This window comes from Brachyhypopomus gauderio, chromosome 12 (assembly GCF_052324685.1).
Source record: "Brachyhypopomus gauderio isolate BG-103 chromosome 12, BGAUD_0.2, whole genome shotgun sequence".
NCBI lineage: Eukaryota > Metazoa > Chordata > Actinopteri > Gymnotiformes > Hypopomidae > Brachyhypopomus > Brachyhypopomus gauderio.
This window is the reverse complement of record NC_135222.1, coordinates 7464598-7487582: the sequence shown is the minus strand read 5'-3', so window position 1 is coordinate 7487582 and position 22985 is coordinate 7464598. Positions and strand designations below refer to the sequence as shown.

Here is a 22985-nt window from a genome sequence, read left to right as displayed (position 1 = left end):
TTAACCTGAAAACCCCTTTAACCCCTCAACAACCCTTTGCATGTAGATAATAAACACTCCGTCTTTATTCCTTAAGTACTCAATGCATTTAACAACAATAACATTACAATAAATAAATAAAAAATAAACTGGAATTTGGCGACTTAATACATTTCTTTATGACTCATTAACTCAATCAAGTTATATTGTACAATGTACAATTTTTCTCAAACTGGATACAGGAGAGTGTAGAACACTCTGGGTTTTGCATCATTAGGTGTTAATCTTCCTTCTGTTTGAGTTAAGGGTTAGTTCCTTCTGTTTGAGTTAAGGGTTAGTTCCTTCTGTTTGAGTTAAGGGTTAGTTCCTTCTGTTTGAGTTAAGGGTTAGCAGAGGCTCATCCTTTTTCTTTCTTACATGATAACTCAAGTGATTAAGAGGAGGCGCAGTAAGGCCTATGTTCAGTGGAGACACACACTGCTATCTGCTCCCACACCTCTCTCCTCTTTCATTCTCTTTTTCTATCCCTCGCTCACACACACACACCCCTTCCCTGAGAAGCAGTGTGACAGTGAACTTGGATTCTCTCGAGGGACCAGTGGAGGAGGAGAATTGGGTTTCAGTGCGCGAGACGATCGTGAGACGAAACCGCGAGAGGCCCAGTGAATAATGCAGAAGTAACACGGGGCATTGGGTTTCGTGCCCGGCTCAGGGCCCCCACTCCTGCTCCTCCACCCACACGCACCATCTCCCCCAGTGCTGACAGGAGATGAGCTCACAATGGGCTGTGGTGTGAAAGTCACAGCTACCAGTGTACCTCAGGTGAGGCGCTCACACACACACACACACACTCACGCCCTCTGTATTACGTCACCATGCTCTCATACACGCACACACTGAGGATAAACACTGATTGATACACCATAAAGACTTAATGAATACATCCACCATCAGTCTGAGATTCCGCCCCTTACAAAAGATGCCAGGTGCAGTGTGCTTTGTTAAAAACAGAGCTCATACATGCTGGAGTGGTTTGGGGGTGGTTAATCTGGGATTTACAAAGATGATTAATTCCCCTCAACATTTTACCCACACAACCCCCTTCCACACACAAACACACAGATGCAAATACACAAAGACACACTCACCTACCTCAAACTGCACACACACACATATATATATATCATGGAGTCTAAAGATGTTTTCTTACCAGCCAGAACATACAGATACTGATTTTATAACACAGACATAAAGGATTTATAACACTCAAGGACTCTCAACCTTTAAGATGCCTGTAATGTCATTTATTTATTTAGTCTCTGTCCATGTTTTATATTTGTACTATAAACATCGATTAATCACCCTGGAAAGTCAGTGGCTTCATTTGTTTAGGACTTTATGCACAGGACATAATAGCCCCTAGTTGCTGGCTATGTCAGTTGTTTATAATAAAGAAATATAGGCCTAAAGTCTGTGGCAGCTAATTTGTTGTGAATAGTGACGGCTGATCCCAAGGCCTGTAATAAACTTCAAGTTAAAGGAAAATTATGCACAATCCCCCAAATCTACGCTGTAGTTAATGTGCTCCCTTAATGAAGCTGTGGTGGAGGATCTACTCAGCACACTAGCTCATCATGGGCACGAGGAAACGTGGGCATGGCACGCCGAACCTGCAGTGATGACGCTCTGTGCCTGAGATGGCACACACTGAGATAGTCGTGACTTCCGGTTGGTGTGCTTCCTGGTATACTCATAGATAGTGTGAGTACTCCTGTAACATAATTCAGCTATATTCGCTTTTCTGCTGAAAAGTTCCAATGTGGTGCCCTAAGCGAGATTTTGGTTGGTGCCCCCTGCATCATCAATCATTGGGTTGATTGTGTCACTATTAAAGAAACAAATAAAAAGCAAATGACTTAAATATTACCATATAACAAGCAATAAATATAAAGGTGTTGCACAAAAAATATTTTAAAACTATTTTACATAACGTAGTGCAGAGAACAACTTTTAAATATTAATAATAAATAGAAAAATAAAAAACAACTACCACCAGTGCAAATCAGGGCAATTTGCCTACTGCAACATTGTTATTATTTCAAAAGTGCATCTGCAATGAACAGAGGAGCATATGTTTTAATATATGTGTTTTTATATATAATTATTTTTCAAACTTGCTGAGCTAAGCTTATAATAGCATCTACTAGGATTGGGCAGCATGATGATAGTATTGTAAAATTGTGGCAGTATATTAACCACGTGACGCAACGTGCCAAATCTGTACTTTGAAAAAGGGGCATTTAAGACATTTTGCGCATCCATTAAAAAGATCTGTGGGCGGGGTCAGCAGTTGGATCTCACCGATTGGTTATGGAGTGGCGGTGTTCACTAAGATCATACAGAGGGGAAAAAGCCACAATGATTGTGAGTCAAGCAAGCTGGTTTCAATGAAAAACACAACAGCTACAGATTGGCAACATTTAGGATTTGTTTCAAATAAAAATGAGAGCCAATGACCGTAGTATTAAAACACGTCCACGCCACTGTTGTCATCATTGCGTGTACTATGTGCAACATACCTACACAACTTCTGCATCATTTAACCACCAATTGCCAGTCAGTTACAAGTCCAAACATCACAATTCGTTAACAAATGTCAGCAAATTATTAATAGCTGAACACATTTATTATAAACATCCTGCGATTCCATCCTTTCCACTTGTAAAACCTAAAAAAGGAGTTAGCTAATTAGCTAACACGAGCTAAAAGCTCAAGAGGCACCAACCACACAGAACTGGGACATATGATTGGTTAATTAATTTGCCAATCCATAATAAAAGCTCTCTTAATGTAAAAGGCACGGGTATGCGACAGATAAACAGAAGGTCCTGGGGAGGTCCTTTCTCAGTTTTACCTAGAATCAACAGTGTGAAATATTCTGATTGGTTGATTTCTAATTTCAGCACTAAGTTTTTTTGCCAGCTCAAGCACGAAAAGTGGATTTCAAAGCCAATTGATAGGAAAAATACAAATTATTGATGAAGCGTTATTAACATATATTACATATAATAGATAAAGCATCCTTTTTAAGATCAATGGACCTTCAGAGAAGGCGTTGAAGTCCCTGACGGTTCGTCACTGGTAGCCTATAGTGTTAATTCACCACATATTACCATTATATTACCAGTTTTTTGCCGCATTTCTTCCTTCTATTTTTCTCCCTTTTCTACCCTGGGCACCAGAGGACTTCTGCCTTTTTGACGTCTTTACGGGGAGATGTCACTCACTCTGTGGTGTCTTTTTCTCCACAGAGAAACGGTAAAGCCCCCCGCACACAGCGAGCAACTAGCAGCTAGTTGCTTGCCGTGTGTGGACAAAATTCTCTGCCTCTTGTGCCTGTGAGACATTTATCTAACGTGTTTGATATTTTCTGGCACGCGTGCCGAAATCTCACCGTGTGCACTCGCCTGAGCAATTTGGCTCAGCAACATTTCGTCTCCAGCCAATTGGAAGCTCGCTTGGAGTCACATGACACTTTGGCGTTAACACCGTTAATGGCCCACCAATAATCAAAAGTGAAGAAAGAAGTTGAACAGATAATAAATAACAACCATGAGATATAAGATAGTTAACATGGCTTATTACATCGAATTTGGCGATAGAATAAAAAAATAATAATTTAATCAATTCGGTGTCGTGAAACGTATTTATGAAACACATAGCAGCATTTTCATTTGGTTGAGACACCACACCATATCCTGACGGCACCGAATTGATTAAATTATTGTTTTCTTTTTAGATTTTGGTGAGATTTCGGGCACGCGTGCCAGAAAATATCAAACACGTTAGATAAATGTCTCACAGGCACAAGAGGCAGATAATTTTGTCTCAAGCGTCCGCACACGGCGAGCAACTAGCTGAGTTGCAACTAACTAATTTATTAATTGTTCATTTGTAAAAAAAAAAAAAAAAAAAACCGCATGCACGCGAGCGCCCCCCTGGACAGACGGCGCTCCTAGCATTTGCCTATATTGCCTAATGGAAGGGCCGGCCCTGTGGATCGGTCTGTATGGATCTGGACCGGTGTGTATGGGTCTGTATCGGTGTGTATGGGTCTGTATCGGTCCACCGGGACCTTCTGGGAACGCTGTGGCAGCTTGTTATTATGAGGCGTGTCAAAGTTATGATCAGTACTGGCCAAGGTTCAACATCGGACCAGTGAAACTCGTTTGAGCTCGCTTTGACGAGCTGCTATCCGTTCTGTGTGGGTTTAATCAGAGGTTCGAGACTCCGTCCCTCGAGTAATCAGGATAACGTCAGGACATTTTATAATTGCGTTACCGCGGCAGGCTCGGTATCGCCAACTTGGACTGCCGCACCCCGTTTCTCTCGGATACGAAACAGATGTCACCTCTTGGCTGGATGTTCACTTTTTAAAGATAGCAACATAACATGCTCAAACAAATGGATTTCTCATGGATGAGAATGTGTGGTTAATTAAATTGGACTGTGTGTGCTTGTGGGATGTTCGCGGCATAAGTTTAAACAAATAACCCATAAGTATAAGTGGGTTATACGGGGAGAATGTCTCCACATGGCTCCATCATCCTGGCGAGGATTCGCTTTAGTCTCGCGTGATTCAAATGCTCGTATTTATATCTTATATATCTCTCTCAGTAGCGAACCGTGATCATTAAACCTGGGCCCGCTCCCATCCCCCGAAAAAAATCTCTAATTAACTGCAATACATAAAAAAGAAATATTTGAGACGACAGTACAGCTTTAGAGACTCTGTACTGTCTGTAATATCTGTATTATCTGTAGATAACTTCTTAAGCAAAATAAGGTTACAACAAAATGCTCAGCTCCGTGAAACAGCTCATGTAAACAACGCGCACGAGGGCATCAAAGGAATGAATCGAAACTAGCTAGCGGTGGTACGCTAACGACACATCGCCACAGCGGGCGGAAATTATCATACAGTTAAGCCCGCCCACTAAGAGGGACGATATGATTGGTCAATTTTGCTGTCATTTGAAACTGGTATTGCGCTGAATTATAATGGCCAGGCCCTCTGTAAACGAACAGCGGGCATCACAGTCCTGATAGGGGGACACACAGGCTCACAGGCTTCCACTTAACCCCTCACCTTCCAACACAAATTGAATAGACACGGGTGAATAATTTATTTGCTTATATTTTTGTAATTGTTTAGATGTTGATTGTCAAACTGTAAGTAGATTTAAAAAATTTGATAAATTGTATTATATATATTTATGTTTTAAGAATATTTTAGGCCCTCTGAGAGGGTGTAGAGGGCCCTGACGGTTCCCCACTGATATCTCTTATATATCAACAAATACGGTTGTATTTCTGAAGCATGTCATTTGCATCCCTGAATAAATAGCTTAACTAGCCTACATATATCTACATATTCACTCTTTGCATTTAATGAAACATACCACTTAATCTCAATTCCACGTGGTATTTTAGTTGTGTTGGCGCTTCATTTGGGTCTGGATGAGAGGAGTCTGTATGTGACTCGAGTAAAAAAAGAGTTTTGCAGCTTCTGTTGCTACTGTTGTCACTATATAGCACATGCATATATCTAGCTATAGTACAAAAACCCACATGAAATCCGATTTGCTTGTTCTCATTCCAGTTACATGGCCACGAATCCCCTACGAATAGGATCGGAACACACACAAAAGTCACTGAATCTGAATTTTAAATGTATTTGTGTGTCCACGCAGCCAGGAAAACAATCCGATTTGTGTCACAGTATCGCCAAAAATCGGATTTGAGTTACTTCGGGTTGGTAATGTGAACATATAGAGACCAAGTGCAGACAGCCAGGCTGAAGTTGAGCAGGACATTTGCGCTCTTTAGCAGAGTCGCCCCTCTGGAGGAAATAAATATTGGCTGCAATAAATACGAGTTAGACCAAATTAAATCGTCATGTCATCCAAATTTACTTTAGGATAGGCATCAAGATGTGTAGAAACAAACAACAGTGAAACGACGTGGCAGCTTCTTTAAGGTATGTGACATGAGTTCCTCACACTTATGTAATCCGTGTCTAGAGGACTTAGCACGACCCATTCCCAGAGTCTCTTTTCTCGTGGCCCTCTGATCCCGTGCATTAAAATGAAAAGTTAAGCCAAAATCCCAAGTCGACAGAGCGGTTTATTTTAATCGCAATATTCTTTATTTTCATTTGTGACACGGGGCCTTCAAGGCACCCTTTAAAACTGTCTTTGGTGGCTTAAGGGGACCCAAACATATTAATTATTGGCTGCAAAACAATTACACCTGTTCCTTTTGTTCGAGACACAAAAATGAAAGCTCCTTTCCGATCTGTGTCCGGGATTACCAGGGTTCAGTAATCACAGCACACTCTGTAGGACAGGGCAGGCCTCTGGGCTCAGGAGAGAAGTCCCCCACACCCACCCAGACGACAGCCAGGCCATTACCATATTATCGCCCTGGGCACCGCCATTAGGCTGCAAATTATAGGCCGGCGTTTTGGGATTTTTTTTCTTAAAGGGGGAGATATTCATGTGGAGATCGGTAAAACAGCTTGGAGCCCCTTCAGCTTCTCTGTTTCTCTCTCTCTCTCTCTCTGCTTCTTGTTCTTATTACTGGCTTCTGTGTCTTTCAAAGGGCTTCCCGCTCTATTGTCTTATTTCCTTTAGCCACTATTCTCCCACTCGTTCACATACACTAGTCCCCCCCCCCCCCCCCCCCCCCCCCGAACCCCCCCAGCCCAACCCACCCTTCGTTATTGCCTCGTCTGTGGCTTTTGTCAATTCGGTTGAATTCAGCTGAAAATTAAATGTGCTGTCTGGCATGACGGCGGACCAGTAGTATGGACAAAGTCAAAAACAGCACCATACAACAGGCTCTTTCACCAGTGTCTCTCTATCCATCTCATGTCAAAATTCAATCAGACTGAACTTTAAATCCAGACAGATGTTAGACTTTATCCAAGGATTTTTTCATAAGATGGCCTCATACGTTCAAAGACTTCGAGCTTCAAAAACTCTTTTTTTTTTCAAACTGCTTGAGCCAGTGGGGTGCTACAAAACAGCCCTTTTGCTAATTGCTCTGCTGTGATTGTTACCCGTGTCGCTAACTACACAGTGGATGAATGACCCTGGGCCTGGTCTCCATATCATGGATTACTTGAGCAATTCCCACCGAAAGAGCCTGGCTTTTGGGTCCGGCCCACTGAGGTGATACATGAATGGGTACAGGGGAGGGCCCGGCCAATGCGGACGTAACAAAGCCCAAAGAGATGGAGGGTGCAGGCCACGCCTAGCCTCATAACGAGCGGGCAATTAGTGAGCAGGATTACAGCCCTGTGGTAAACGAAGAAATTAGCATTAATCAAAGCAGTGGTCAGGGGAGAATGGTGACTAGTGGCTACGTCGGGGTCTGCCGGCCCTGTCGGACCCTGAACAGCGATGAGTGGCCCAGGGGAGAAGCTCAGTGTGATTCTCTCTAATTGCCACTGGTGTTTTTTTCAAGCCAAGGAGGGAATCAATGGTGTTTCACAGTGCTTAATAGCATGGCTATGGGGAGGGTTGAGAATGCGAGTGCCGGCAGGTGTGTGTGTGTGTGTGTATGTGTTGGAGAGTTCGGAACGTCAAGCTCGGCTGAAGCATGATCTCATTCAGCTCTTAGCAGCTCGGGTGTGTGGCATTCTCTGTGGTTACATGTTTCTGTGACCTCACTGGAAGGTTCTTCTGTTTGAAGTGCTTGTGAGTAGACGGCGTCGGGCCAGAGTCGATGACTGATTATTGCTTTATTTCATTTTCACTCCTGGCATGTGGTGGACTCCATCTGTAGGTGCTAAAATGGCCTTCATTCAATGACCTCAGTTAAACCTGTGGGGCTCCATGGCGGGAGGGAGAGGTGTGGCGTCTCTCTTGAAGTCATTACACTGTAGAGCTTTCACGTGGTCACATTTCCGTCCGCACCTCCAGTCGTTTGTGCGGACCTCAAAAAAATAACTCGGCAGCCGGGTTTTCTTTTATTACAGAGGCCTGAACCCAGAGCACAGGCGTGTGAGGCGGACGTGGCGAACATCTAGAGACGGGCCACGCTCATCTGTTTCTCTTCACACACTGCTGAATACAAAAAGACACATTGCAGAATAAAACTGTTCATTTCATTTTGTTCACCTCTTCAAACACTAAAGACAAACAGATCTGGTAATGTCAGACCCTTTTCCACTGGAGATGATCACTTGCAGGAAATGCGTGCCCTTGTATGTTTGTGTGTGTGTTATTGTGTGTGTGTGTGTGTGTCTGTGCCTCTTGATGAGGATTAATAGATGGCTGAGCCCCTGGACTGTCGAGCCAGCGCGTGTTTAGCCATGGTTTTAAGTGTCTGACCCGGCTGGCTCCTGAAGCTGTTCTGTTTGGCTGCGTTTCCAAGGCGGAGGGAACCCGTACGGGGAACCCGGGCCAGCCGTGCAAGCAGCCAGAACTGAGGGAGAAGCCCACTGCGACCTCAGAGACACACAGCTGTCTGTGTGCCCGGCTGACTGGACGGATATCTAGACGTGGATCTACGACGTTGGTCTCTCCAGTAACGTCTCGTCAATTACTCCAAATCTCTGAGTTGTGTTGCGGTCACTTCTCTCATTTGTTAAGAGTGTGTGGGTGAGCTCAGGTGTTGATTGGGTGTTTGTGTATGTGGATGAGATGAGTTTGTGTTTATGCAATTAAGGTCGTGTGTTGCTCCTCCAACACCTCCCCAAACCAGCTAATCCACTTCCTGTTTTCTGTCCCAGGATGAGGAGGAGACACTTCCTATATACATAATCACACGCATCTTTACTCGCATCTTCATTTTAGAAAGTGTAAAAAAAAAAAATAATCCTGAAGACGGTGCAGGACAGGACAGAAAGGACAGAACAACCAGTGTCTGCTTCCTGATCTCAGCGGAGGTGGAGGACACCAGCTAGACATGTGTGTGTGCAGTGTGTGTGTGTGTATTGCTGTGTCTGTCCTTCTGGTTAAGCTCCATTAACTCTCCCAGTGGCCTTGGCTCTTAACCCTCCCCCATGACTGTTTGGGCAGGGCCCGCGGCTGGGCCGCTACCCTGACAGCACATGCCGGGTGCTGGGGGGCGGGACTCTCCTGCCTCCACTGTGCTGGTCATGCTCCATTGGTGCACTGCGGCCTGACAAATGAGAGCCCTCACACACGCCTGCCCGCCCCTCGCCCGCAACCCTCCAACCTGCACACATTCTTACCCCGATCGGGTTACTCTGCTGACAGGCGGTAACAGAATAAATCCAGTCTAATTTTGAGGTTTAGCACGTTCAGCTTTAGAATCAGGGGAAGCTTATGATTGAGTGTGTGTGTGTACAATTATTGGCACTTTTTTTGGTGAAGAGAATTCTTCTGTTGTGCATGTTTAATTGTTAGTGTGTAGAGTGCTATGGTACGGATAGTGTCACATTTTAAACTTGTCCTCCTCCTGCTCTATAAATCTTTGCTCCATGAGACTCAACGAGACGGCTGGAACAAAGCGGGATTGAGGCCAAGAGAGACCACTCAGTCCTGACAAACTGCAGAAACACCGCCCCCTATAGGTGAAACGGGGACCCTTCTCTGACAAGAGGGATATTCCTGACACTTGAATGGCCACATATGACAATTAAATCAGAGCAAAATACTAGAAAAGCAAAGCCTAGATTGGATGTTCAAAAGTATAATGTAACACACCATATGTTTCATTTTACAGTTAATAATACTAATAATAGCAAATCTAATTTAATTATTTTTAATAACAGAGTGAAAAGCCAGCTTAAGAATTTAATGAAGCACCTAGTTCTATAAATTTCTATTCAAGTTTACAAGGAATTAACAATCTATCACGTGTCCTGTATTGCTAATTAAGAGATTACTTTGGTTTGATGTAGCACTTAGAGAGCAGAGTAAATGTCCATATTTGACCTATTATCTATATTTCTTCCCGAAATGAAAGCATGGAACGTCAGTATGTTTTAATGTGGGCAGAAACAGACATAGAACTGCAGCAGCCTTTTTATATAATATAATTTCACTTTTTTACATGGTAGTATAAAACTTTGTTTCCAGCATTCAAATGTTTTACTCTCTGCTGGGGAATTGTCTGGACTGAGGAGAAGCCATTTCCATCACCATGGTTCCTTGTTAATAGCCCTGCTGGAAGTTCAGGCCCAGTTCAGCAGATGCATCCCATAATTTGTTTCCATAACAGTGACTATTCATTCCTACGTATGTAAATTTCAGTCATTGTTTCTTAGGTTCTAATCTTGCCCAAAGGTACTGAGGGTTTGGTGGGTGTTTCTAAGTGTACAGCGTTTAAGTGGGTGGTGGTCAGAGGGTTAGGAGATGAATATTTCCTGAGGTGGAGCCCAGGAGGAGGAGCAGTAGAAAATGGACCATTAGGACAGGAGGAGGCAGCAGTTAGCGTAGCGGCAGGTGGGAGAGATGTCCAGTGACGTGTGGCTTCGTGTGTGGACCGCACGCACCCAAGGTTGGAGCAGCTGCATCTTAGCCTACGTTCGCATGTTTATGAAAGGTGTTGCTGAACAGGTGTTGCTCATTTCACGCATCCTGCCCCATTTTAAGTGGATTGGCAGACGTAGTGGTATTATAGTGAACACTCTGTACTATGTGGGCCTTGGGTCGTACTGGGAGAGTTGTGTGAAAGCTTGTTTTTTGTGTGTGGTTTTCTTATTGAGCTGTTGGGTTCTACTTGGCTGTGTTTGGTGCCAGTGTTACTGGAGCCAGAAGCATGCAGTGATGTGGGTCTCAAAAAGACAGTGAGAAAAAAAACACACACACACACACACACACACACATGCATGCTCGCACACACATATACACAAATCCACATCCACCCACATTTACAACCAAACTCAGAATGTAGGTGGATTCTAAAAATCCAGACACATTAAATATCAGCACAAAAACTACCAACACACACACAATTATGAGGCCTCAACATGGCCTCATAAATCCAGAGACATCAAGTATCAGCTCAACATTCACTCACACACACACACACACACACTTACACTTGAGACCCTCAATGCCATTGTCGGGGGGTGGTGACCCACCCAGCAGGGACACAGAGCATCAGCGGAGATGTACGCCAGCGCCCGTGGGCGAGAGCTGGCATGGCTGATCAGGTGCCACGCCAACACTGAACGTGAAAATTAAAATAAAGGATTAAATGAGGGCTAAGGGGAGGGGCTTGAAGGCTTATATATTTATTTATTTCCCAGTCACCACTTTGGGAAGCATGTCACCTCATGGTTAATTCCCCTCAGCACTGTTAGTTACGAATGACACAACCATACTTCCTGGCCTTCTGTAACCTGCGCAGGAGCGGCAGGAAAAGACCTGTGTGTGTGTGTGTGTGTGGGGCTTTTCTCTGCTAAGATCAAAGCAGGAGGGTGTCGTTCCCCTGGACCAACAAGCTTATGATCGCCATGAGTCAAGGTTTCAGGGGAAACACGCTACATCTCTGGCCTGTCCAATGGGCTCTGGGTTGATGATGCCATGGGCCTGGTCTCGAAACTGGACAGCAGCGTCACTAGCGGAGAACGTAAGAGTCAAGCGAGACCAAGCAGCACTGCTCGTGTGCGTCTTCCGTTTGTGTGTGTAAATGGTTTTTTGGTAAGACGTCCACACCGAGCTGTGGGCAGAAGGCGAAACCGCCCAGCTCATCAGAAGGCCGTAGGAATGAGGGCTGGCAGGATTATTGCTGTGTTTATAAGGGGACCAGCTCTTAAAACACCACAGACTTGAACTGCACTCTGTGGACTGGCCAGTGATGTAACTACCCTCCTAATAGGGCAGCAGGGCGGGGTGGCGGGTATATAAGGAGACAGTACGCTCACATATCTCGGAGAAACTTCCAACACAGGAAGTGATTTATCATAACATGGTGTGGAGATATTGGCTCCATACTGAACCAGTTAAGGCCTAGTGTCTGTTTCATCGTGCTTCATGGCCTGGGCTCAGGCCCTTCGAAACTACGGCGGAGTCGTAATTGAATTTTGATTAAACCCACATGGCGTGTGACCCAGCGGCAGTGGGGGCCTGGAGCCCAGTTCCACCTCTCCAGGAGCAGGACCACAGAACAGGACGTGCTTCAGCTGAGGGCAAGGAGCCCACCAGGGGAAGAGGAGAGATGGAAAAAAAAGGGGGAAAGAGAGAAGGATAGAGGGTGAAACAGATGAAAATGGACGTAAAATCAGAGACAGCTGGGAAGCGCCGCCTGATCTCAGCCGGTCCATCTGAGCCAGTCCATCTGAGCCGGCCCGTCTCTCGTCTGCAGGTGAGGACTGACGCGCGTTCTGCTGAGTCATGGGCCACGTCTGGAGGAACGCAGAATCTGTGAGACGGCACACGCTCGCACACACACCCTCGCACGCCCAAGCGCACAGGCAACGTTCAGGCCGATAAGCTTACACAGCCATCTCTCAGCCTGAAGGTCACCCACTCACTAAACACGGAGATTGATACCCTGCTTGGAGGAGCACGGCCTGTGCATCACGCCACACTTCCAGATTACTTAGACGCAGGAAGGCCGAGTATTTTGGCACGCTTCCTTGTTAAACAACTACAGACGTCTTGCAAAGCAAGACTGCGAATGTGATTAGTTCCACAGCAAACACTGCCGGACATTTAACCCTTTCCTGACTTAATGCATACGAGAATGTTTCCGCTTGCTCTTCAGCCTCGTGGTTTCTCCAGTGGCCGGCTACAGCCCGTGGCCCGTCTCCAGTGGCCGGCTACAGCCCGTGGCCCGTCTCCAGTGGCCGGCTACAGCCCGTGGCCCGTCTCCAGTGGCCGGCTACAGCCCGTGGCCCGTCTCCAGTGGCCGGCTACAGCCCGTGGCCCGTCTCCAGTGGCCGGCTACAGCCCGTGGCCCGTCTCCAGTGGCCGGCTACAGCCCGTGGCCCGTCTCCAGTGGCCGGCTACAGCCCGTGGCCCGTCTCCAGTGGCCCGCTACAGCCCGTGGCCCGTCTCCAGTGGCCCGCTACAGCCCGTCTCCAGTGGCCCGTCTCTATGCTAAATCATGCTTCCTCCTCTATGCGCTGTGTCTGCAGAGCCTGAGAGGGCAGGCAGGTTGTGCGAGACCCGACCCATACACACACCCACTCGGGCGAGGGGCAGTGGTGAGCTCAGGTGACCTCTCACCCCAGGAGACTCTTATCTCGCTAATCTCCAGAACCACAGGGTATGAGTGCAGGTATACGTCTGGTCTGGGTGCGCTCACCCACCGCCCACGATTAAGGCTGGGATGCGTTGGCCCCGTGACATTATGTCCGGCTCTAAACGCTCAGCCGGAGTCCCATAAGGCCAGAGGTGGAGGAGTGTTGGTGTAGCCGCCTCCCCTCCGCCCATTCCTCCACCTTAGCTCGCTGCGCCTCCCCCGCCACGCTGCTCACTTCTGCTGGTGGAGGGTGGAGATCAATGCAAGATGACCTCTCTCTCTCCCCGGGCCAGCGAGACCGCGGACCTGCGGGTCCAAGGAGAAGGGAGGGAGTGCGGAGAGCCACACCCCCCAGCCCCGCCTCTATAACTCCCCCTCCATCAGTGAAGGGGAGTAGGAGAGAGAGAAGGTGGGGGGGGGCACAAGTGCACCCATAAAACACTGTGGCTGGATGAGGAATGGCCTGCTCATGTGGAGGGAGGGGGGGATGGGCTAGATCTGGGCTCTGCGTCTCTCTCTCTGTCTCTCTCTCAAGCACTATAAATCTCCAGCCTCTTATCCTGCTGCTGTATTGATAAGCTCCTCTGGTAGAGGGGGAGCAGAGTGTGGGGGAGGGAGTAAAGGCCACATATAGGGAGGGAGGCGGGACAGGGGAGCCACTTGGCCACTCCCAGGAGACCTTGCCCCCCCCCCCCAAAAGTTTCAGATCAAAGTTTTTTCAGCAATAAAGTACAAACAGAAGATAAGAATGGCATTCAACTTTTTGCCATTAAAACACAATCTGATGTTGCACTTGCTTAAAGACCTGCCCCCTTTTCCCGGCCGCCGTAAACAACACGCACGGGGTTTTCAATGTCAGAGTCTGGATTTATAGAGATGGAGAGATCGCCTCCGGGGACTTGCGTCTCGCTGGCGTCCCACGCCAGCTCTGCTAACTTATCATACACGCTGGGGAACGGATGAAATCCATTTCCACATGCCCAAGCTGAGCTCTGCATGTTATGGCAAGGACACTGCAGTTTGTAAAAGATGCTTGCTCACTCACACACACCCCCCACCCACACACACACACACACACACACCCCCCACCCACACACTCACTCACTCACTCCCACCCACACACACAGCGGGTGAGGTCTGACAGGCCAGTGCAGTAATCACTTGAATGTGATGAAGTGGGTGACTCTATTGGAGGTTGTATTAATGACGGGGAGAGCGAGCTGGTGGGGGTAGACCAGCAGACGCACTTGAGTGAAATTGAAGGAGTGCTTGACATTGGCCTGACACAGATTGTCTCAAGATCAGAGATGGGGGGGGGGGGAGTGGACACCTTTTTCAGGGCAACTTTCAGCGTGTGATTAACAGCGTACAGTGCCACATGTCTCTGGGACCCGTGTGTGGTTCTGAACCCATAAAGCCCAGATTCAACACAGCAGACACAACAGTATGGCCCAAGAAAAGCCTAACTTTACTTACACTCTTCAAGTGACAAAAATTAAAGCGCACCAAACATATATTAGATCTTCACTGTATGGCAATGAAAGTGTGATAGATTGCACAAGAAAGGTAACGGATGTACTGCACTTTACAACTGGAGGAGGGTGGGGGGGGGGGGGAGGGCGATGGAGAGACGGAGGCAGCAGAGATCAGCGACGTGGCTCTACAGGGTTCATCTGAAGCTCTCTGCAGGAGTCTGGGCACTAGAGCTAACACACGCTCCATGTGCTGCAGTCCATATTTACAGGCCCTAGCAGCCCAAACTCTTTTATCTCTCTCTCAAACACACACGTCTGGTTTGTCCTTGCATCTTCCCACTTGGAAAACGGACAAGTAGGGACCCAGTCCTGGATGTCAGGTGTTCAGTCCCACGTCCTTCCTAAAGCCAGAGAAAAAGGAAGAGTTAGTTTTGTTTGGAAGCCGCTCCACAACACTATGCAGTGAAGATGAATGCGTTTTTCCACGATCCGGATGAGACGCACATGGCCAGCGATGACTCCAGCGTCAAAAACGGATCTCCGTCCCCCCCCCCTGTCGTGAGGAGGAACGTCTTCACATGGACACCACGTCATGCTTTCATCTTCCAGCCTGGAGAAACTACGTCTGACAGGCTGAAGTTGAATGCGAACCACAAATCTCCTGTGAGGTAGGGACGCCTGCGTGAGGGACGTGAGGGACGTGCGGTTACGCTTTGTTCTCACGGTGAAGCCTGCGCAGGCTGCCAGTGTGCGGACCGCACTCTCCGCCCGAGCCCCTCCACTCTACGCCCAACCACACACAAGGACAGCGGTATGAAAAGGGCAGGGATGAGATGATTATCAACAGCACTGAGAAATGCATGAGAGAGAGAGAGAGAGAGAGAGAGAGAGAGAGAGAGAGAGAGAGAGAGGGAGGACTGAAGGGGAGAGAGGACGTTGCTCAGCTCAGGAATGGAGACCTCAGCTCCCCTCTGATGTAAACACTCCAGTGCTCCTAATGTTCTCCACATGTGATTCTTCTCCACGTGTCTCTGCCATTAGCAACGACGCGGCCCGCACCCAGCAGGGAGAGGCAGCGGTCACGGGGCAGCCGGGCCGCTCCACACAGGCTCTGCTGTTGTCTTTTGGAGGTAGATCATGACCAGACGGGCAGGTCGATGGTGTGAGACAGACCCAAGTCTGCAGGGAGCTGGAGGGAGTGATTCGCTGAACTTTGCTTTGCAGCACGTGATATTTGATTACTCCATCCCGAGTGGGCCGTCCCTTCTGGGGGAGGGGACGTAGGGGGTGTTTAACTCAGCGCAGCTAAAGGTGTCCTCACACAGTTTGCGTTTTGCACCCCAGGAGGTCGCTTCAGCAAGCCGGCCTGCACGACCTTCATTCAGAGGTCACCATCCAAAAGAACTTTCCACACAATCCCACCACTTTTCTCATAAACCCACCTCCCTGACCCCTTTCATGTCAAAGATTTCATGGCTTGATCCCTGTAAACAGGGATCCCAATAAACAGGGATCAAGTGTACAGCTGTATTATGACATTAGAGGCTTCTCACCTGTTCATGGAGAGATCTGCGTTCGCCTGTATGTTTCGTTTGTTATGGAGAGTCGTGTGAGACGTGCCCCGTAGTAATCGACGATGTAATCCGACCCGTCAGACGGACCTACAATCTGCAAGGACATATACAAGTCATCTTTTAAGAGCCCAGACAGAGGACTGATTTACACATGATTTATGTACGGCACGTCAACAAGCGACCAGGCCCGGTTCGAGAGCTCTCCCACCAAAGTCTTTAAGCGGTCTCGAGTTGGAGGCAGTTTTATTAGAGAGGACAGATTGGGGGGTTGACCGCAGTCCCAGCACTGCTCTCTCCAGGTCCTGCGTGGTCAGCGCCGGACGATGACGGGCGGCTTTGGGCCGGGTCCAGCTGCTGGCAGAGCAGGGCGTGTGCACAGCAGAGCAGGTTCCTGTGGGCCTGCGTCATCGCAGCCTCGGTTCCACGACCCGTCCCGTCTCGGGATAGTGGCTTGTGGTGGGGGGGGGTGGTGGTGGTGGGGGGGTGGAGTCCTGCCAAGAACGTGCAGGCTTGCGCAGAGCACAGATTCTGCAGCTTTCGATGTCCCGATTAGAACTCCGTCGCACGTACAACCGCCACTACCGATGGCTTCGGTGTAGCAACATTAACGGCACAAAAAGCACAACCCCACCCACACCCACCCACCCGTCTGTTTAGCAAATCGAAAAGTTACACGTCGCCATTGATCTTCGAGCGCAAGTCGGAAAAGCCAGGCATGATGCCTGACTGGCTGGACAGAATCGATGAATATAAATAATAACAACATGCACTAGGTGTTTATTCATTAGCGGCGGGAGGCGCCTCGGCCAGAGCTGCTCTTAGCGGAGGGAGCCGGAGGTAAAATATGGAGCCGTAACGCAGAGCGCCGGGCATAAATGGGCTCTCAGGGGAAGCGATCCTCTTCATCAAAAGTGTCACGCTTTAAAAAAACGGAGCGGCCGGACAAGCCTACAGCTAATTGAGAGTGTAAGCGTGTGGCGGCAGGCCGCACCAGCCGTACTTCTTAAAAGCATTGCTCTCTCAGGGCCTTCAATAAGACATTAAGAGAACAATAAACACTTGGAGACCCCCTGTTAATCAAAGTGCTGGGGCCATTTAAAAATAAATAAATAAGTAAATAAATAAATAAATAATTAAAAGGGAGAGAACGCCATTTCTCTGCTGGTGGCCGAAGGCGGGCGTGTCAGCGGGGACGAGCCGGTGAAGGAGAGCCAAGGGCTTGTTCCATCTGTTAGGGATTGTACAGCTCGTGGTTTAAGGTGAGTTTCCAAAATGGGTGGAATTTAAAGATTTAAAGAGTTTTGCAGGCACAGATCAAAAGCCTTGCTGTAGACTAAACTGGATTTTCAGTAGGGATTCTGTGCTGACAGCCTGATTTAGTCTCCAACCTGATAGAGCTGCGTCTAGAGGAATGAAGTGTTATAGGCTCACTTCAGCACCGGATCTTTACCAAAACACGTGGTTTCATTTGACATGAGCTCCGAGCTAGCATACGTATGCAGAACATGTCTTCCCCAGTTCATCTATAAAACCACACAAAGTTAAATGATTATTACCAGCCAGCCGGGTGGTCTAGAAACACACATTAAATCAAACACATATGCACTGTATGTTTTCACCAAGAATCATTCCCAGAGTCATCAGTCAGCCATGCACATAAGCATGTGGTGAAGGAGTGAGAGAGGAGAGTGTGAGAGGAGAGTGTGAGATGAGAGTGTGAGATGAGAGTGAGAGAGGAGTGTGAGAGTGGAATGTGAGAGTGGAATGTGAGAGAGGAGAGTGAGATGAGAATGAGAGAGGAGTGTGAGAGTGAGAGATGAGAGTGAGAGTTGAGTGTGAAAGAGGAGAGTGAGAGGAGTGAGAGAGAGGAGTGTGTGTCAGACATGTAAGGCTTCATTCACACCTGGAGAGCCTAATGAGAACTGGGGGGCTGACTGCAAACCTAACAAAATCTCTCACACACACACACGTCGCCCAGCCTGGTCCGGTCCGGGTCCCTTAAAGTTGGTGGTGGGGGGCGGGGTGTGTGTGTGTGTTGAAGCTGGTGCACAGCCAAAGTGGGGTGGATTTGGGACAAAACAGACCACACACTCATTAGCTCCTTTCACAGGACAGGAGCTGCCAGAGAAGACAGCACAGAGACACAGGTGCTACTGAACACACCCAGGTGCACTCATGCGCGCGCGCGCACACACACACAGAAAGGAGGCTGATGCCTTTGGGGAAGCTCCATGTCTATAGTGTCTAAGTGGTTTCTCTGTTTACAGACATGTCACTGACAAATTAAAATTTCCCACCTTCTCCTTTCTGACAAGTGATCAAAGGAATTCACACTCCAATATTGTTGAGGGAACTGATAGTTTTTTAAACCCTAAGAACCAGGTAGAATGTCCCTCTAACCATGTAGGTTAGAATTGATTAACTACACAAATCAGCAGTGTTGCCATAGTTACTTTGAAACAGTAATCCGACTACTGACTACTGACTACTTCTTTAAAAAGTAACTCAGTTAAGTTACTGACTACTTGCTTTTAAAAGTAACTAAGTTAGATTACTTTTAGTTACTTTCAGCAGAGGCTGATCCCCCGCCCCTATAACATGAAAATGACTACCAGTTCTGCCAATACTCACTTTATTGACATGTATTTTAACCGGAACATCAAAAATGACACTGGCATTTGTAAACTTTTTCTTGAAATAGGCTTACATGTTTTTTAAATAAATAAATAAGACAGTCTTTCTGTTCAACTCCGCCCACTTACAGGGTTGCCAACTGTCACGCATTGAGACACACGCATTTGACTGTCTTCACACGCTTACGCCACACTTCCGATATCTCACGCCGAAAAAAAAATCCAGTTTATTTACCTCTGATCCACATCTATGATTCAATGAGTTACTAGTTCGATCTGGCGCCAACCACCGGCGATCGATCGATCGCGATATAATACTGAATTTAGTCAATTTTACACCCCGCCCGGTAACAATTTACGTTCGCCGCCAAGCCCCGGTTTTTTTTTTTTTTTTTCAGGTTTGACGTTGTGTTTTTGAAAGTAGACAGCACTCTGTCGCCAGGACAGAGTGTACAACGGACCTTAATGTTGTCTTCCTTAGCCGAAATAAAATCAAAATAATGCCTGTATTTCCAGCTGCTAAAGGCGAACCTCTCCTTCCATCTGACTTTGGCGCCGCAGAGCAGAGATGACGTAACCGCGTAAGAAACGTGTAGCCAAAAAATAAGAATGAATAAATATAACCTACGTTCCCCCGAAATGCAGAAATAGTAACGCACGATGTTTTAGATAAGTAACTTTAATCTGACTACTAGTTTTTAAATAGTAGTTGCGTTAGACTACTCGTTACTGAAAAAAGTAGTCCGACTACAGTAACGCGTTACTAAGTAACGCGTTACCGGCATCACTGCAAATCAGTAAGGAAAACGTACTGTAAATCATCCCATTTGTAATGACAATAAAATAACTATAATGCCATCATTAGAACAACATTTGGAAAGCAGATCCAAATTCACAAACAGGTCCCAAAATATCCTAAATATGCCACATACCTGCATAGATATCAATATGAAGTCCACCAGGCTCCCGATTCCGCAGAAACCCACCGTGCAGAACTTAAGTAGTCCTAGGGGAAAAAAAACACACACACACACAGAAAGCACATTATGAGCACAACAGGTCTGTGTAATGACATCCTGCCACAGGACGCCTTGACAAAGTCCCGTACACCTACCTAGCTGTTTCACATCCATGTAAAGGGGTTTTCGGGACAGGTGCCTGGCTATACTAGCAAATGAACCTTGTCTGCCAGGGGAGTTTGTTTGATTGCTTATTTTGTCGCTGGCTGTAGCTGAGGCTTTGAAGTCAGTCAGTAGCAGGTTTTTGTTTTGTAGGTCAAAGAACTTACACAGGTGCCATGAGGGGAGAGAATAAAGACATCAGCTCACACAATACAAGCCAAGCAGCTTGTGGCTTATGGTCCCACTGTGTGTACAATGTCTTCAAAAGCAGGAAGTGCAAAGAGCCCAAAGAACAGGGCATTCAGAGGAATGGGCAGGGTTTCAGCAATAATGTGTTGTTTCCAGAAATGAAGAAAGTCAACATTCTCGATTCTAACCACAACCATTTAGATACATATTGAATAATTGCTTGGCTTTAAACCATTAGAGGTCCAAGAGAATTGCTATTAATTAATCCTCTCCTATCCGGTAATTTAAACATAATTGCTGTTAATCGTTAGTAATGGCACTGATAATTGGTCGTTGAGAGACTTAAGTGTGTCGATTCCAGCACTGATCTGAAAGGAGGTGCCTGCAGGGAGACTGTGCAGCTCTGCCAGGCTGAGACTTAACAGCTGAATGGCCCAGCAGCTCAGAGGTCGGGCCAGACCAGGTGCAGATCTCTGAGCACCTGCTGATCTGGCTCCAGCACCGTGGGCTGGCTGCTCACCTGCTCCTCTCACACACACACACACACACACACACACACACACACACACACACACACACACACAAAGGCTAAGTGAAGCCTTCAGTCACTAGGGGCTTTTGTGCTTCAGCAGGTGCTTAAGTGAGAAGAATGGCCTTAAAATGTGGAGTGAGAGGGAGGAGAGAAGTGCTTCATGCTGTCTCCTGCTTGCCTTTGGCATTAATGTTATAGTGCGAGTTAGGCAAGATAATGTTAGGAGTGTTCATTTCCTCCGAGCAAATGCCAATTTCCCCCAGGCTTGATTCATTGGCCTAAATTTGGATCCTGGGAGAAAAACACTCACACACTCACGTGTGCACAGGTGCGCGTGCACACACACACACACATTTCTGGACCCTTACTGATACATTTTGTTAACAGTTACAAAAGGAGTAAAGCAGAAACCTTTTCGGTGTTATCATACATAACCATTAGTTAAGAGGATTCTAGCAGAATGTTTTCTGTTTGACCCAGTAGGCTGCATCATATAACATAGGAACCATATATGCAGCACATTGATCACTGTACTGTCTAATCAAAACGAAGTTGGAGACTGTTTCACACAATAGAGAATACTCTATACATAGCAGTGACGCACAATGATGGAACTGACTTATGAATGTTGAACTGTAAACAAACACACACATCCTTAACATCCTTTACACTCCTAATTACACATCTGGTGGAAAAACCGGTCTTAGAAATACGAGCAAATAAAATTGTCATCAGCTCTGGAATATTCTGGCCTTGATTAAATACATGAAAAGGAAATAATTTTACAGCAATAAATGAACAAAAACAGTTACCACATATAAATATGATGTAATTAATTACCCTGAAGAAGTTACTACAAGGTCCTCATAGGGAAAGCACTTACCTAGAGCTGGATAGCCCAAATAGAAACGATCTGCACCCAGCCAACCCAGGAAAAGTGACAAAGCAACAGCTACTTTGTAGGAATATCCAGTTCTAGCAGAAGAGACACATTATGCAGTCAATACCTAATAGGAAAAATAGTATGTACAAATACATTATGTAAGTTTGTTTATACAAGATGAGGAAGTGTTAACATACACATTACGACATGGAACACTTTTATTAAATCCAATCTCCACCCCACTGAATCTGAACTTGGTCCCATTTGACAGCAAGCAGGTGACGTTTGGTGCAGGAAGGCATTCCACTGAAAACAACGAAAGACAAATGTTGTGCAAGAATGAACAATGAATTCATCACGTAAGCCAGGGCTATGAATCTTAAAAGAAAGTTCACATAATAAATGAGTCTAATAAAAGTGATTCTGCACTGAACTACTATAATTAACTTACCCCATGCCAGAAGATCCTTACAATTCTCTGGCTCTTGAGTTGCATCATCAATTTTTGGGCTTTGGCAAATATACTTGTAATAATCAAGGACAAATGCGGATTTTTATGATTCAGATATGATACTTTAAAAAGAGAATATCGCAAGCAGTGGAGCGCCACCAAAGCAGGGATGTTAAGTGACCAACTTGACCTTCTGATCTTTCGTGTTCGTGTGTACACACTGCAACCATCTTAATGAGTGGTCAACAACGCTAGCTACTTTAGCTGTACCGTTCTGCAAAGAAAATTAACACAACAAAAAGTGCAATACTAATTCTAAGTCGTATTTAATGTTTCCTCTTACAAAAAACAACCCGAGCTGTAATGTCCACTAGTCGCTACGTCCATCATTTCCACGGACAACCCTAGAGAAGCAGCGAGCTACCTTAGCTACACCGAGCACTGTTGGCTACGAACAGACACCAAACGTGCGTTTCGTCGCCTCCGTTTTAATTAAAAGGATATTGTCCCAGTCGGAGGTGTTCACAGCCATCGATGTCAGGCACGGAGCTCTGGATTAAAGTCCAGAAACACGAGAGAAGGAGCGCTAGCGGAACCGACCACACACGGAACCACCGACGAGATGCCATGTTGGAAACGACGGTCACGTGACCCAAACAGAGCCGCGTTAAAGACACAAGTAACTTACAATATTCACCTCAGACTTTATCACTCCTGCGAGTCCTGGCCTTCGTCTTTTTGTTCTTCTTCTTATTTTAATATCGCTACTTTGACCAGCAGCGTGAATGAAACGCAGTGATTGTGTAGTATAAATCCGAACCCAAACAGGTTCCGCGGGAACTTTTTATAGTTCATCTTCTTTGACAGAGTAAGTAAACTTTAGCTGGCGGGCTAAAGCTGCCGCTTCCAGTCGCTGAG

At 46.6% G+C, this 22985-nt stretch overlaps 1 protein-coding gene across 1 annotated transcript; it reads right to left on the bottom strand.

The window, feature by feature from the left end:
• Window positions 1-14654: 14654 nt before the first annotated feature.
• tm2d1 (TM2 domain containing 1) lies at window positions 14655-22829 on the bottom strand. The gene is made up of 7 exons (XM_077024803.1): window positions 22573-22829; window positions 22068-22142; window positions 21814-21922; window positions 21617-21708; window positions 19824-19897; window positions 16238-16352; window positions 14655-15085 (listed from the first exon to the last, which is right to left on the bottom strand). The coding sequence occupies exons 1-6, from the start codon at window positions 22694-22696 to the stop codon at window positions 16242-16244; spliced, it is 585 nt and encodes a 194-aa protein (XP_076880918.1). The 5' UTR covers window positions 22697-22829; the 3' UTR covers window positions 14655-15085; window positions 16238-16241.
• Between the last annotated feature and the right edge of the window lie 156 nt (window positions 22830-22985).

Bases quoted from the DNA above. Each gene is read 5' to 3' on its own strand.
- tm2d1 (XM_077024803.1), bottom strand. From the start codon at position 22,696: ATGGCATCTCGTCGGTGGTTCCGTGTGTGGTCGGTTCCGCTAGCGCTC. The intron at 22,143-22,572 runs AATATCCTTTTA...TTGATTATTACA, and splicing joins TGAACACCTCCGACTGGGAC to AGTATATTTGCCAAAGCCCA. The intron at 16,353-19,823 runs GTATGTGGCATA...ATGTCCTTGCAG, and splicing joins TCATATTGATATCTATGCAG to ATTGTAGGTCCGTCTGACGG.